This window comes from Salmo salar, chromosome ssa02, assembly GCF_905237065.1.
Source record: "Salmo salar chromosome ssa02, Ssal_v3.1, whole genome shotgun sequence".
Taxonomy (NCBI): Eukaryota; Metazoa; Chordata; class Actinopteri; order Salmoniformes; family Salmonidae; genus Salmo; species Salmo salar.
The window spans coordinates 80464900-80479676 of NC_059443.1; the positions used below are offsets into that span (position 1 = coordinate 80464900).

At 43.4% G+C, this 14777-nt stretch overlaps 1 protein-coding gene across 2 annotated transcripts in view; it reads right to left on the reverse strand.

The window, feature by feature from the left end:
• Nucleotides 1-11180, reverse strand: part of LOC106591818 (zinc finger protein 239-like) — a 28023-nt gene extending 16843 nt beyond the window's left edge. For both annotated transcript variants that reach the window (XM_045713133.1, XM_045713134.1), the window contains exon 1: nt 10321-11180. In XM_045713133.1, the coding sequence (XP_045569089.1) occupies nt 10321-10927 (607 nt within the window). In that variant the 5' untranslated portion in view covers nt 10928-11180. The remainder of the gene's footprint in view (nt 1-10320) is intronic.
• Between the last annotated feature and the right edge of the window lie 3597 nt (nt 11181-14777).

The following is a 14777-nucleotide window of genomic DNA, read 5'->3' on the forward strand; positions in this document are numbered from 1 at the left end:
CTAAGCAAGCTAGCTAACTTTATTATTAGCAATGTTAAATCTTATTTGCTTGAAGAATTGTTTCGACATCAAAAGCACTTGAACACATGAATCATGTCGGACTACTTCCCACTTCCTAGTTTCCCACTTCCCAGGAGCACATAAATGCCCAATAGTTCCACAATGTCAGAGAAAATTAAGGTGCTGATTGTAAAAAGGATTTAATGAATTTTGTAGGAATATAAATTAAATGTGGAACGCCACAAGTGGACGTTCATTATACACTGCTCAAAAAAATAAAGGGAACACTTAAACAACACATCCTAGATCTGAATGAATGAAATAATCTTATGAAATATTTTTTTCTTTACATAGTTGAATGTGCTGACAACAAAATGACACAAAAATAATCAATGGAAATCCAATATATCAACCCATGGAGGTCTGGATTTGGAGTCACACTCAAAATTAAAGTGGAAAACCACACTACAGGCTGATCCAACTTTGATGTAATGTCCTTAAAACAAGTCAAAATGAGGCTCAGTAGTGTGTGTGTGGCCTCCACGTGCCTGTATGACCTCCCTACAATGCCTGGGCATGCTCCTGATGAGGTGGCGGATGGTCTCCTGAGGGATCTCCTCCCAGACCTGGACTAAAGCATCCGCCAACTCCTGGACAGTCTGTGGTGCAACGTGGCGTTGGTGGATGGAGCGAGACCTGATGTCCCAGATGTGCTCAATTGGATTCAGGTCTGGGGAACGGGCGGGCCAGTCCATAGCATCAATGCCTTCCTCTTGCAGGAACCGCTGACACACTCCAGCCACATGAGGTCTAGCATTGTCTTGCATTAGGAGGAACCCAGGGCCAACCGCACCAGCATATGGTCTCACAAGGAGTCTGAGGATCTCATCTCGGTACCTAATGGCAGTCAGGCTACCTCTGGCGAGCACATGGAGGTCTGTGCGGCCCCCCAAAGAAATGCCACCCCACACCATGACTGACCAACCGCCAAACCGGTCATGCTGGAGGATGTAGCAGGCAGCAAAACGTTCTCCACGGCATCTCCAGACTCTGTCACGTCTGTCACGTGCTCAGTGTGAACCTGCTTTCATCTGTGAAGAGCACAGGGCGCCAGTGGCCAATTTGCCAATCTTGGTGTTCTCTGGCAAATGCCAAACGTCCTGCACGGTGTTGGGCTGTAAGCACAACCCCCACCTGTGGACGTCAGGCCCTCATAGAGTCTGTTTCTGACACATGCACATTTGTGGCCTGCTGGAGGTCATTTTGCAGGGCTCTGGCAGTGCTCCTCCTGCTCCTCCTTGCACAAAGGCGGAGGTAGCGGTCCTGCTACTGGGTTGTTGCCCTCCTACGGCCTCCTCCACGTCTCCTGATGTACTGTCCTGTCTCCTGGTCGCGCCTCCATGCTCTGGACACTACGCTGACAGACACAGCAAACCTTCTTGCCACAGCTCGCATTGATGTGCCATCCTGGATGAGCTGCACTACCTGAGCCACTTGTGTGGGTTGTAGACTCCGTCTCATGCTACCACTAGAGTGAAAGCACCGCCAGCATTCAAAAGTGACCAAAACATCAGCCAGGAAGCATAGGAACTGAGAAGTGGTCTATGGTCACCACCTGCAGAACCACTCCTTTATTGGGGGTGTCTTGCTAATTGCCTATAATTTCCACCTGTTGTCTATTCCATTTGCACAACAGCATGTGAAATTTATTGTCAATCAGTGTTGCTTCCTAAGTGGACAGTTTGATTTCACAGAAGTGTGATTGACTTGGAGTTACATTGTGTTGTTTAAGTGTTCCCTTTATTTTTTTGAGCAGTGTATTTGGTATTTTATTAGGATCCCCATTAGCTTTTGCAAAAGCAGCAGCTACTCTTCCTGGGGTCCACACAAAACATGAAACATAATACAGAATGACATCATTAGACAAGAACAACTCAAGGACAGAACTACATACATTTTTAAAAAGGCACACGTAGCCTACATATCAATGCATACACACAAACTATCTAGGTCAAATAGGGGAGAGGCGTTGTGCCACGAGGTGTTGCTTTATCTGATTTCTGAGCCAGGTTTGCTGTTTATTTGAGCAGTATGAGATGGAAGGAAGTTCCATGCAATAAGGGCTCTATATAATACTGTACGTTTTCTTGAATTTGATCTGGAGACTATGAAAAGACCCCTGGTGGGATAAGTGTGTGTGTCAGAGCTGTGTGTAAGTTGACTATGCAAACAATTTGGGATTTTCAACACATTCATGTTTCTTTAAAAAAAAAAAGAAGTGATGCAGTCAGTCTCTCCTCAACTCTTAGCCAAGAGAGACTGGCATGCATAGTATTTATTTCAGCCCTCTAATTACAATTAAGAGCAAAACGTTCCGCTCTATTCTGGGCCAGCTGCAGCTTAACTAGGTCTTTCCTTGCTGCACTGGACCACACGACTGGACAATAATCAAGATTAGACAAAACTAGAGCCTGCAGAACTTGCTTTTTGGAGTGTGGTGTCAAAAGAGCAGAGCATCTCTTTATTACGGCTAGACCTCTCCCCATCTTTACAACCACTGAATCTATATGTTTTGACCATGACAGTTTACAATCTAAAGTAATGCAAGTAATTTAGTCTCCTCAACTTGTTCAACAGCCACACCATTCATTACCAGATTCAGGTGAGGTCTAGCACTTCGGGAATGATTTGTACCAAATACAACGCTCTTAGTTTTAGAGATGTTCAGGGCCAGTTTATTACTGGCCACCCATTCCAAAACAGACTGCAACTCTTTGTTAAGGGTTTCAGTGACTTCATTAGCTGTGGTTGCTGATGCATATATGGTTGAATCATCAGCATACATGGACACACATGCTTTGTTTAATGCCAGTGGCAGGTCATTGGTAAAAAATAGAAAAGAGTAGAGGGCCTAGAGAGCTGCCCTGCGGTACACCACACTTTACATGTTTGACATTAGAGACGCTTCTATTAATGAAAACCCTTTGAGTTCTATTAGATAGATAGCTCTGAATCCACGATAAGGCAGAGGTTGAAAAGCCATAGCACATACGTTTTTTCAACAACACGTTATGGTCAATAATATCAAAGGCTGCACTGAAATCTAACAGTACAGCTCCCACAATCTTCTTATTATCAATTTCTTTCAACCAATCATGAGTCATTTGTGTCAGTGCAGTACATGTTGAGTGCCCTTCTCTATTAGAGGTCGACCAATTAATCGGAATGGCCGATTAATTAGGTTTGATTTCAAGTTTTCATAACAATCGGTAATCGGTATTTTTGGACACCGATTTGCCGATTTATTTATTTATAAAAAAAAAAAAAATGTACACCTATATTTAACTAGGCAAGTCAGTTAAGAACACATTCTTATTTTCAATGACGGCCTAGGAATGGTGGGTTAACTGCCTTGTTCAGGGGCAGAACGACAGATTTTTACCTTGTCAACTCGGGGATTCAATCTTGCAACCTTACGGTTAACTAGTCCAACGCTCTAACCACCTGCTTTACATTGTACTCCACGAAGAGCCTGCCTGTTAGGCGAATGCAGTAAGAAGCCAAGGTAAGTTGCTAGCTAGCATTAAACTTATCTTATAAAAAACAATCAATTAATCAATCATAATCACTAGTTAACTACACATGGTTGATGATATTACTACTTTATCTAGCCTGTCCTGCATTGCATATAATCGATGCGGTGCGCATTCGCGAAAAAGGACTGTCATTGCTCCAACATGTACCTAACCATAAACATCAATGTCTTTCTTAAAATCAATACACAAGTATATATTTTTAAACCTGCATATTTAGCTAAAAGAAATCCAGGTTAGCAGGCAATATTAACCAGGTGAAATTGTGTCACTTCTCTTGCATTCATTGCACGCAGAATCAGGGTATATGCAACAGTTTGGGCCGCCTGGCTCGTTGCGAACTAATTTGCCAGAATTTTACGTAATTATGACATAACATTGAAGGTTGTGCAATGTAACAGGAATATTTAGACTTAGGGATGCCACCCGTTAGATAAAATACGGAACGGTTCCGTATTTCACTGAAAGAATAAACATTTTGTTTTCGAGATGATAGTTTCCGGATTCGACCATATTAATGACCTAAGGCTCGTATTTCTGTGTGTTTATTATATTATAATTAAGTCCATGATTTGATAGAGCAGTCTGACTGAGCAGTGGTAGGCACCAGCAGGCTCGTAAGCATTCATTCAAACAGCACTTTTGTGCGTTTTGCCAGCAGCTCTTCGCAATGCTTCAAGCGTTGCGCTGTTTATGACTTCAAGCCTATCAACTCCCAAGATTAGGCTGGTGTAACCGATGTGAAATGGCTAGCTAGTTAGCGGGGTGCGCGCTAATAGCATTTCAAACGTCACTCGCTCTGTGACTTGGAGTAGTTGTTCCCCTTGCTCTGTATGGGTGACGCTGCTTCGAGGGTGGCTGTTGTCGATGTGTTCCTGGTTCGAGCCCAGGTAGGAGCGAGGAGAGGGACGGAAGCTATACTGTTACACTGGCAATGCTAAAGTGCCTATAAGAACATCCAATAGTCAAAGGTATATGAAATACAAATCGTATAGAGAAATAGTCCTATAAATCCTATAATAACTACAACCTAAAACTTCTTACCTAGGAATATTGAAGACTCATGTTAAAAGGAACCACCAGCTTTCATATGTTCTCATGTTCTCAGCAAGGCACTTAAACGTTAGCTTTCTTACATGGCACATTTTGCACTTTTACTTTCTTCTCCAACACTTTGTTTTTGCATTATTTAAACCAAATTGAACATGTGCCATTATTTATTTGAGGCTAAATTGATTTTATTGATGTATTATATTAATTTAAAATAAGTGATAATTCAGTATTGTTGTAATTGTCATTATTATAAATAAAAAATGTAAAAAATTAAAACGGCCGATTAATCGTATCGGTTTTTTTGGTTCTCCAAAAATCGGTATCGCCGTTGAAAAATCATAATCGGTTGACCTCTATTCTCTATAAGCATGCTGAAAGTCTGTTGTTAATTTGGTGGCACTGGAATCCTCATCTCTCCCAAGTGGACATTCTCTCTTTCTCCCCTGACCCATCTGTCTATCTCCTCATTTGAATTCCATGCTGTCACAGTTACCAGCCCTTTCAAGCTTAACATCCTTATCATTTATCGCCCTCCAGGTTCCCTTGGAGAGTTCATCAATGAGCTTGACGCCTTGATAAGTTCCTTTCCTGAGGATGGCTCACCTCTCACAGTTCTGGGTGACTTTAACCTCCCCACGTCTACCTTCGACTCATTCCTCTCTGCCTCCTTCTTTCCACTCCTCTCCTCTTTCGACCTCACCCTCTCACCTTCCCCCCCTACTCACAAGGCAGGCAATACGCTTGACCTCATCTTTACTAGATGCTGTTCTTCCACTAATCTCATTGCAACTCCCCTCCAAGTCTCCGACCACTACCTTGTATCCTTTTCCCTCTCGCTCTCATCCAACACTTCTCACTCTCCCCCTACTCGGATGGTATTGCGCCGTCCCAACCTTCGCTCTCTCTCTCCCGCTACTCTCTCCTCTTCCATCCTATCATCTCTTCCCTCTGCTCAAACCTTCTCCAACCTATCTCCTGATTCTGCCTCCTCAACCCTCCTCTCCTCCCTCTCTGCATCCTTTGATTTCCTCTGTCCCCTATCCTCCAGGCCGGCTCGGTCCTCCCCTCCTGCTCCGTGGCTCGACGACTCACTGCGAGCTCACAGAACAGGGCTCCGGGCAGCCGAGCGGAAATGGAGGAAAACTCGCCTCCCTGCGGACCTGGCATCCTTTCACTCCCTCCTCTCTACATTTTCCTCTTCTGTCTCTGCTGCTAAAGCCACTTTCTACCACTCTAAACTCCAAGCATCTGCCTCTAACCCTAGGAAGCTCTTTGCTACCTTCTCCTCCCTCCTTAATCCTCCTCCCCTCCCCCCTCCTCCCTCTCTGCGGATGACTTCGTCAACCATTTTGAAAAGAAGGTTGACGACATCCGATCCTTGTTTGCTAAGTCAAACGACACTGCTGGTCCTGCTCACACTGCCCTACCCTGTGCTTTGACCTCTTTCTCCCCTCTCTCTCCAGATGAACTCTCGCGTCTTGTGACGGCCGGCCGCCCAACAACCTGCCCACTTGACCCTATCCCCTCCTCTCTTCTCCAGACCATTTCCGGAGACCTTCTCCCCTACCTCACCTCGCTCATCAACGCATCCTTGACCGCTGGCTACGTCCCTTCCGTCTTCAAGAGAGCGAGAGTTGCACCCCTTCTGAAAAAACCTACACTCGATCCCTCCGATGTCAACAACTACAGGCCAGTATCCCTTCTTTCCTTTCTCTCCAAAACTCTTGAACGCGCCGCGCTTGGCCAGCTCTCTTGCTATCTCTCTCAGAATGACCTTCTTGATCCTAATCAGTCAGGTTTCAAGACTGGGCATTCAACTGAGACTGCTCTTCTCTGTGTCACGGAGGCTCTCCGCACTGCTAAAGCTAACTCTCTCTCCTCTGCTCTCATCCTTCTAGACCTATCTGCTGCCTTTGATACCGTGAACCATCAGATCCTCCTCTCCACCCTCTCCGAGCTGGGCATCTCCGGCACCGCGCACGCTTGGATTGCGTCCCTACCTGACAGGTCGCTCCTACCAGGTGGCGTGGCGAGAATCTGTCTCCGCACCACGTGCTCTCACCACTGGTGTCCCCCAGGGCTCTGTTCTTGGCCCACTCCTATTCTCGCTATACACCAAGTCACTTGGCTCTGTCATATCCTCACATGGTCTCTCATATCATTGCTATGCAGATGACACACAATTAATCTTCTCCTTTCCCCCTTCTGACAACCAGGTGGCGAATCGCATCTCTGCATGTCTGGCAGACATATCAGTGTGGATGACGGATCACCACCTCAAGCTGAACGTCGGCAAGACGGAGCTGCTCTTCCTCCCGGGGAAGGACTGCCCGTTCCATGATCTCGCCATCATGGTTGACAACTCCCTTGTGTCCTCCTCCCAGAGTGCTAAGAGCCTTGGCGTGACCCTGGACAACACCCTGTCGTTCTCCACCAACATCAAGGCGGTGACCCGATCCTGTAGGTTCATGCTCTACAACATTCGCAGAGTACGACCCTGCCTCACACAGGAAGCGGCGCAGGTCCTAATCCAGGCACTTGTCATCTCCCGTCTGGATTACTGCAACTCGCTGTTGGCTGGGCTCCCTGCCTGTGCCATTAAACCCCTACAACTCATCCAGAACGCCGCAGCCCGTCTGGTGTTCAACCTTCCCAAGTTCTCTCACGTCACCCCGCTCCTCCGCTCTCTCCACTGGCTTCCAGTCGAAGCTCGCATCCGCTACAAGACCATGGTGCTTGCCTCACGGAGCTGTGAGGGGAACGGCACCTCCGTACCTTCAGGCTCTGATCAGGCCCTACACCCAAACAAGGGCACTCCGTTCATCCACCTCTGGCCTGCTCGCCTCCCTACCTCTGAGGAAGCACAGTTCCCGCTCAGCCCAGTCAAAACTGTTCGCTGCTCTGGCACCCCAATGGTGGAACAAGCTCCCTCACGACGCCAGGACAGCGGAGTCAATCACCACCTTCCGGAGACACCTGAAACCCCACCTCTTCAAGGAATACCTGGGATAGGATAAAGTAATCCTTCTAACCCCCCCCTTAAAAGATTTAGATGCACTATTGTAAAGTGGCTGTTCCACTGGATATTATAGGTGAATGCACCAATTTGTAAGTCGCTCTGGATAAGAGCGTCTGCTAAATGACTAAAATGTAAATGTAAATGTAAATTTGTTTACAGAGAAATAGCATTGTATTTGGTCAAACACAATTATTTCCAACAGTTTGTTAAGTGCTGGCAGCAAGCTTATAGGTCTGCTGCTAGAACCAGTAAAGGTCACTTTACCACTCTTGGGTAGCGGAATTACTTTGGTTTCCCTCCAGGCCTGAGGAGGACAAAGACATTCCTCTAGCCTCAGATTAAAAATATGACAGATAGGAGTGGCTTTAGAGTCAGCCACCATCCTCAGTATCTTTCCATCCAAGTTGTCAATGCCAGGAGGTTTGTCATTATTGATCGATAACAATTTTTCCACCTTCCCCATTAACTTTGCAAAATTCAAACTTGGACTGCTTTTCTTTCTTTCATTTTTAATTTGTTTTTTTATGCATGAATATAATTGCTCACTGTTTGTCGTGAGAATTTCCTGCCTAAGTTTGCCCACTTTGTCAATGAAATAATCATAAAAATAATTGGCAACATTAAATGGTTTTGTAATGAACATGCCATCTGATTCGATAAAAGACGGAGTTGAATGTCTTTCTGCCCATAATTTCATTCAAAGTACTCAAGTTTTTTCCCATAATTCTTTATATCATTGATCTTGGCTTCATAACGTTTATTATGTTTGTTGAGTTTAGTCACATAATTTCTCAATTTGCAGTAAGTAAACTAGTCAGATGTACAGACTTATTAGCCACTCCTTTTGCCCCATCTCTTTCAACCATACAGTTTTTCAATTCCTCATCAATCCATATACATCTACATGATGTATTGTTACACCATGTAGAAGTATAGACCTAGTCTGTTCATTATATACATCTACATGATGTATTGTTACACCATGTACGAGCACTTTAGACCTAGCTGCTCATTTTGATATCTGTTTGACTGTTGACATTTCCATTCTATGCATCCACTGCCCCACAGCCCAGGCAGGCAATTCATAAACTAATCTCCACTGGAAAAAGGTATCTAGACATTTTTACCCCATGCTTTTAGTCCAACATTTGGTTTGCAACATTTGTATAAACTATCTGCCTCGCCAACAATGTTGCAATTTAGAAATGCGATCTACACCCTGCCTTAGAGAATAAACATCACCGGATGAGAGCAACCTTTTCTGAGCCACTCAAAATCAATCATCACCATCACTATTATGGATACATTTAAAGAAATTTCAATAGAAAAAAAGTTCGACGAAATTGCATCTGGTTTGCTGTCATTCCAGCTTCAGAGTTTGATGTGATTGTGTTAACTAGCTAGCAATGGAGATGCACGTTAGCCAGCCTGCATAGCAACCATTTCTGTTTAGAACAAACAACCAGTGTGCTTGGCTAGAAACTATGCCAATAGAAGGGACAACCAGTGCTTTTGTCTCTAAACCTCAGAAAATATAACTAAATACTGGCTTATTTCCGGACTACAGTGCATTTGGGAAAGTATTCAGACCCTTCCCTTTTCCCACATTTTGTTACGTTACAGCCTTATTCTAAAATTGATTAAATTATTTATTTTCCTCTTCAATCTACACACAATACCCCATCATGACAAAGTGAAAAAAGGTTTAAGGCTGTAACGTAACAAAATGTGTAAAAAGTTAAAGGGTCTGACTCAACATTAGTCGACATTGACAGGATCGCTCCAAACAAGACAATTAATAAATTGACCAAACTCGTAAATAGAATGAAATAATCCAAAACTTGCAAACAACATGTCCACACCGACAATGACAACGGTACACGACTATAAATTATATTTTAAATGCATTAAACAGAAATTACCATAAACAAACATTGTAGATGAGAAATTATGGGTAATTGTAGGCTACTACTGGCGATTTGTGTAATGGGGAATTGATAGACTAACAATCAAAGGGCAAAAACAATTCAATGAGTTAAATTCAGAATTGACCAAAGTTAGCTCGCTAACTATCTCGCTACGTAGTTTCCCTTCAAACGGGGTACGACAGTTGAACTAAATGTATTGGGCATTAATAAATTATAGTCTCCAAGAATCAATGGATATGCCTTTATTAGCCCAAACGTAGACCCCTTTTTATTAATTATTAGCCCAAACGTATACCACGGGAGGTGGTAGCATCGAACAATTTGACTTAATTATTTCCTAGGCACTGCTCGGTGATGTAAGGGACGACCTTTTAAAGAAACACTGCATACTGACTATGAATATTCATTCTGACATAGAACACGTGCTGCTACACGGATACAGATTTGGTCGCTATGGAATCCAACGCATTCGCCATGGAACGCCAGAGACCCAATCTTATTAATACATGAACTAATGAATAAAGGGGTCTAAGTTCGAGCAAGGCATATATATCATTACTTTAAAATTCCCCCAAATGCATGGAACAATCACAAATTGGTCCTTTAACAATTCCTACAGTACTGAACAACATATTCATGTGTAGAACTTCAATAGAATGCCCCTTTAAAACCACACATTAGTTCAAGAACTGCATAGTTTGTGCCCCTATTTTAAGACGGTACTCACTGGTGTTAATCGGATCTTCAGGCTCCTCCTCCTCATCTCCGTCTTCTTTTACTCCCAAAATGTCTTTCTCTTTTGAGATCGCTTCCTCTTCCACTCCAAAAGGTTCTTCCATTATAACATCCTCATTTTCATTTAATGTGATAGCCTCCTCTTCCGCTCCAAAAGGTTCTTTCTCTTCAACATCCTCTTCTTCTTTCAATGTGATAGCCTCCTCTTCCTCCTTTTTAATTCTGAAAGCGTCTACCACCTCCTCTTCCATTGTGACAGCCTCTACGCCCTCTTCCTTTTTCACCCCAAAAGGCTCGTTCACTTCTTGGACTGTTACATCCTCTTCCTCCTCTTTTATTCTGAAATCTTCTTCCACTGTGACAGCCTCTATGCCCTCTTCCACTCCAAAAGGTTCTTTCTCTTCTTTCACTGTAACATAATTTTCTTCTTTCAATGTGATAGCCTCCTCTTCTTCCGTTTTCACTCTGAAAGCTTCTTCCTCTTCTTTCACTGTAATATCCTCCTCTTCTTTTACGACAATGTTCAGACCCAGAGCTTCTTTCTCCATCCAGCAGAGCTTCTGTTCTGTAGCAGGGGGGGAGTAGCTTAGTGAACTCATGGTCGGGGATGTTAGCTAGCTAGCTAGCTAGCTAGTTAGCATTTGCTACTAGCCTGGTGCTGGTATACCTTTTTTGACAAATTGGTAAATTTTACAAGCAAATGACTTTTACCTTAATACGTACACATAATTGTCTTTAAAACACGTATTAATATACACAAGAACGGTCTAAAGAGCTTCAACGTTTCGCTTTTATGTTGACAAGCAAGCTATCGAAATGGTTGAATAAGTAGCCTTGTTGGTCGTTGAAGAAGCGTCCAGTCCCGTCCACTAGATTATACGTCACGCAAGAAGTACCACATGAAAGACTCACATTGCCATCTGTTGACTGGAGTGCGTAACGCAGTTTCGACAAATATTCATGACATTGTTAATTCTGGCAAACAATTTCAAAATAAGTAATTTAAAAACAACCAGTTTGAAAAAGGATCTTGACAAACATAAAAAATAAAAACAGTTTGTGTAGGGGGGTCATCTTAAAAGTAGAGAGCCTGTACCAATCCCAAAATCATCCCCTACAACCTATGCCCTTGTGGACAACTGAGGGGGATATGATTCGTATAAGATTGGCCCAAGCGCTCCACTTCTAAATTGACCCACTTTATGACAACAGTTTTTTTTTTAATGGACCCTTGAAGCTGACCCTTTTTTTTATCTGAGATTAATTGCTGCTCTGGAATGTCTCCTGTTGTCATATTTCAATAACACTGTTTTCTGAGTGTCATATTTCAAGAACACAGTAAAACATTTGTGATAGAAAAGTCTGACTGTCTCTATTATCATTCAGTAGGTCCCATAGAATTATATTGTCACTCCCAGTAAGGTCAACTTTGAGTGATTGATATCCCAGGCTTATATGCGCTGTACTCAGGAGCCTGGGGACAAGGTGTCTGTGTATTGACCATGTTGAGTGGTTAATGTGTGGTCTATCTATGGTTAGTGGGAGCTGGGGTGCAGACGGTCAGAGGAGGTGGAGAGAACGGTGAGAGGTGGTGGTTGGAGGTGGAAAGGACGGTGGGAGTGGAGAGAGTGAGGACAGTGGGAGTGGAGGTGGTGGAGGTGTTTGGTGTGGAAAGGACAGTGGTGGAGGTATTTGGGGTGGAGCGGACTGTGGGAGTGGAGGTGTTTGTGGTGGAGAGGACTGTAAACTCAGTGGAGGACATCCCAGCCACTTGGCAGTGTTGGCACTGCTACTTCCTACCTGACGGGTAAGATGACATCACTTCTAATTATACAATCAAACTAAATTACATGGTTATTATATATGGCCCTTTTTTATTTTGTTACATCCGTCGTTGTCACAAAGTGCTTTTACAGTAACCCGGCCTACACCAGAGAATCCCAGGACATACAGGGCACCACTGCTGCTGCCATCTCGTTTTCCCTGTGTGATGTCATATCCTGTTCCTGTTTATGCACCTAGCCTGCCGAGTGCCGGTGGGCTCTTCCGTCAACATGAGGCTCCTGCTGCTCCCGCCCCTAATACACCCACACACAATTAGGAACGCTCCCCTATTTCCATGTTTGTGTGTATGAGTGTTGTGTGCCAGAGAAGAGGAGTCTGGTATGGGGGGAGGACATAGTGTTTCCCTACACCCTACCATTACCCCCCCTACTGTCACCTTAACCCCCTTACTGTTAAACCACAAAAGCGACATTGCTTTTGTTGAATAAACCTGGGTCAATGGAAACCTGCATACTGTCTTGCTGGAAGATCCACTTGTGGCTAAGTTTTACCAGGTATACTAATAGAAAACAAAATATCTTACACACTAAGGACCCGGGGAAGAGTTGCAGGGTAGAGGAGGACAGAAGAATGTGCCTATTTGAAAGATAGATTAAAAAAAAAAATGTAACTCATGACGTAATGCTAGAAAAGGTTGGAGACCCCTGCTCCAGGGCAGAAAGGTTGGAGACCCCTGCTCCAGGGCAGAAAGGTTGGAGACCCCTGCTCCAGGGCAGAAAGGTTGGAGACCCCTGCTCCAGGGCAGAAAGGTTGGAGACCCCTGCTCCAGGGCAGAAAGGTTGGAGACCCCTGAAGAATGGGTCTGTGTTCTATGACTGGACAGTTCAGATGGCTGATCCTTTTTACTGGAAAATGGGTCTGTGTTCTATGATTGGGTGTTTCGGGTCTCTGGTTGGCCTTTAGTGTATTGATGTGTATAGATTGTTGTTGTAACCACAGGGCTGATCTATAAAGAGAGACCTTGGTCTGTAAATGTTAAAGAAATAAAAATGTGTATTGATGTGTATAGTTGTTGTATCCACAGGGCTAATCAATAAAAGAGACCTTGGTCTGTAAATGCTAAAGAAATACAAAAGTATTGATGTGTATAGTTCTTGTAACTACAGGGCCATCTATAAAATATACCTTGGTCTCAGCATGACTAAAGGTTAAATACATTTAAAAAACACCACAACAAATCAGTGTCCTCAGTTCTGGTACCTTCAGTCTGGCGTCAGACCAGATATAAGATTGATATAAGAACATTCCAGAACATTCAGTATCAAGTCAAGTGACCATCAGCCCATACACAAATAAAGTGTCGCACTTAAGATCAGTGGAAATAATGTGTATTACAGACAGGGAAAACATAGAAATAAGCTAAGCATTGTGTTAATTACTCTTAACTGAATATAAACTGCATTCATCTTAAATGTCCCCAATACAGCTTGATTTTGTTTTCTGTTGCAAAACATTTCACTATGGTGTGCACTAATGAATATGACCCTGAATTAAATCTCCCCATGATAAATTTGTCTTCCTGTGAGGTTGAATCCAAATCAGATCCCTCGACCTGAGGTCAAGTTTATTACTACGACAAAGACAAACTGTGCGACTGTCACGCCCTGATCCGTTTCACCGGTCTTTGTGATCGTCTCCACCCCCCTCCAGGTGTTGCCCATCTTCCCCATTATCCCGTGTATTTATACCGGTGTTCTCTGTTTGTCTGTTACCAGTTCTTTTTGTTTCTTCAAGCCTACCAGCAGTTTTCCCTCGACTCCTGTCACTATTGTTCCTGTTTTCACCTTTCTGCCAGCCCCTTTGCCCCACTACTCTGGATTATTGACCCCTGCCTGCCTTGACCTGTCATTTGCCTGCCCTTGTTGCTGAAATAAACATTGTTACTTCGACAGTCTGCATTTGGGTCTTACCTTAAACATGATAGCGACAGCTAAAAGGGGTAGCTTAGTGAGCTCATGATCGAATGCGAGCTAGCTAGCATTTGCGTCTGCTCCTTTATACAGCCAGCTAGCTAACAAACAATGTAAATATGAAATGTAATGGGGTAACTAGTATATACGATGGAAGTGTGTTAAAACACAGTGGCTAATATATACGGAAAGCGTTCTAAAGAGGTACAATGTTTTGGTCATGCTGACTAGCTGTTCTTGTTGAAGTATTGAAATTCCCACAAAATAATGTTAACGTTCTCGGAACTATTTGAGAACATTCCCAATGTCAAACCATTCAGAGAACGTTCCTAGAACGTCACCAAACATTTAATTAAATAAAATCATGTTTGAACTTTTAGGAAACGTTCTGTTACAGTAATGAAATACCAAGAAAATTGTCAAGTTCCTTAAATTCGCGGAGAATGTTCCAAAGCCAATCAACTATACTGCACCATTCCCAGAACGTTGTGGAAAGTTTGAATGCAAAATAACCTTAAGATGACCACGCTCTTAGAAACATATGGTTCTCAGAACTTTGTTTTATCTTGGAAATGTCCATTGTTATCCACACAGAGTCCAGGATGGTAAGAGGTAACAGAAAGCATTGTAATCCAGGTGAGGTGTAACAGCTTCCAATCAATCAAATGTATTTATAAGCCCTTTTTTACATCAG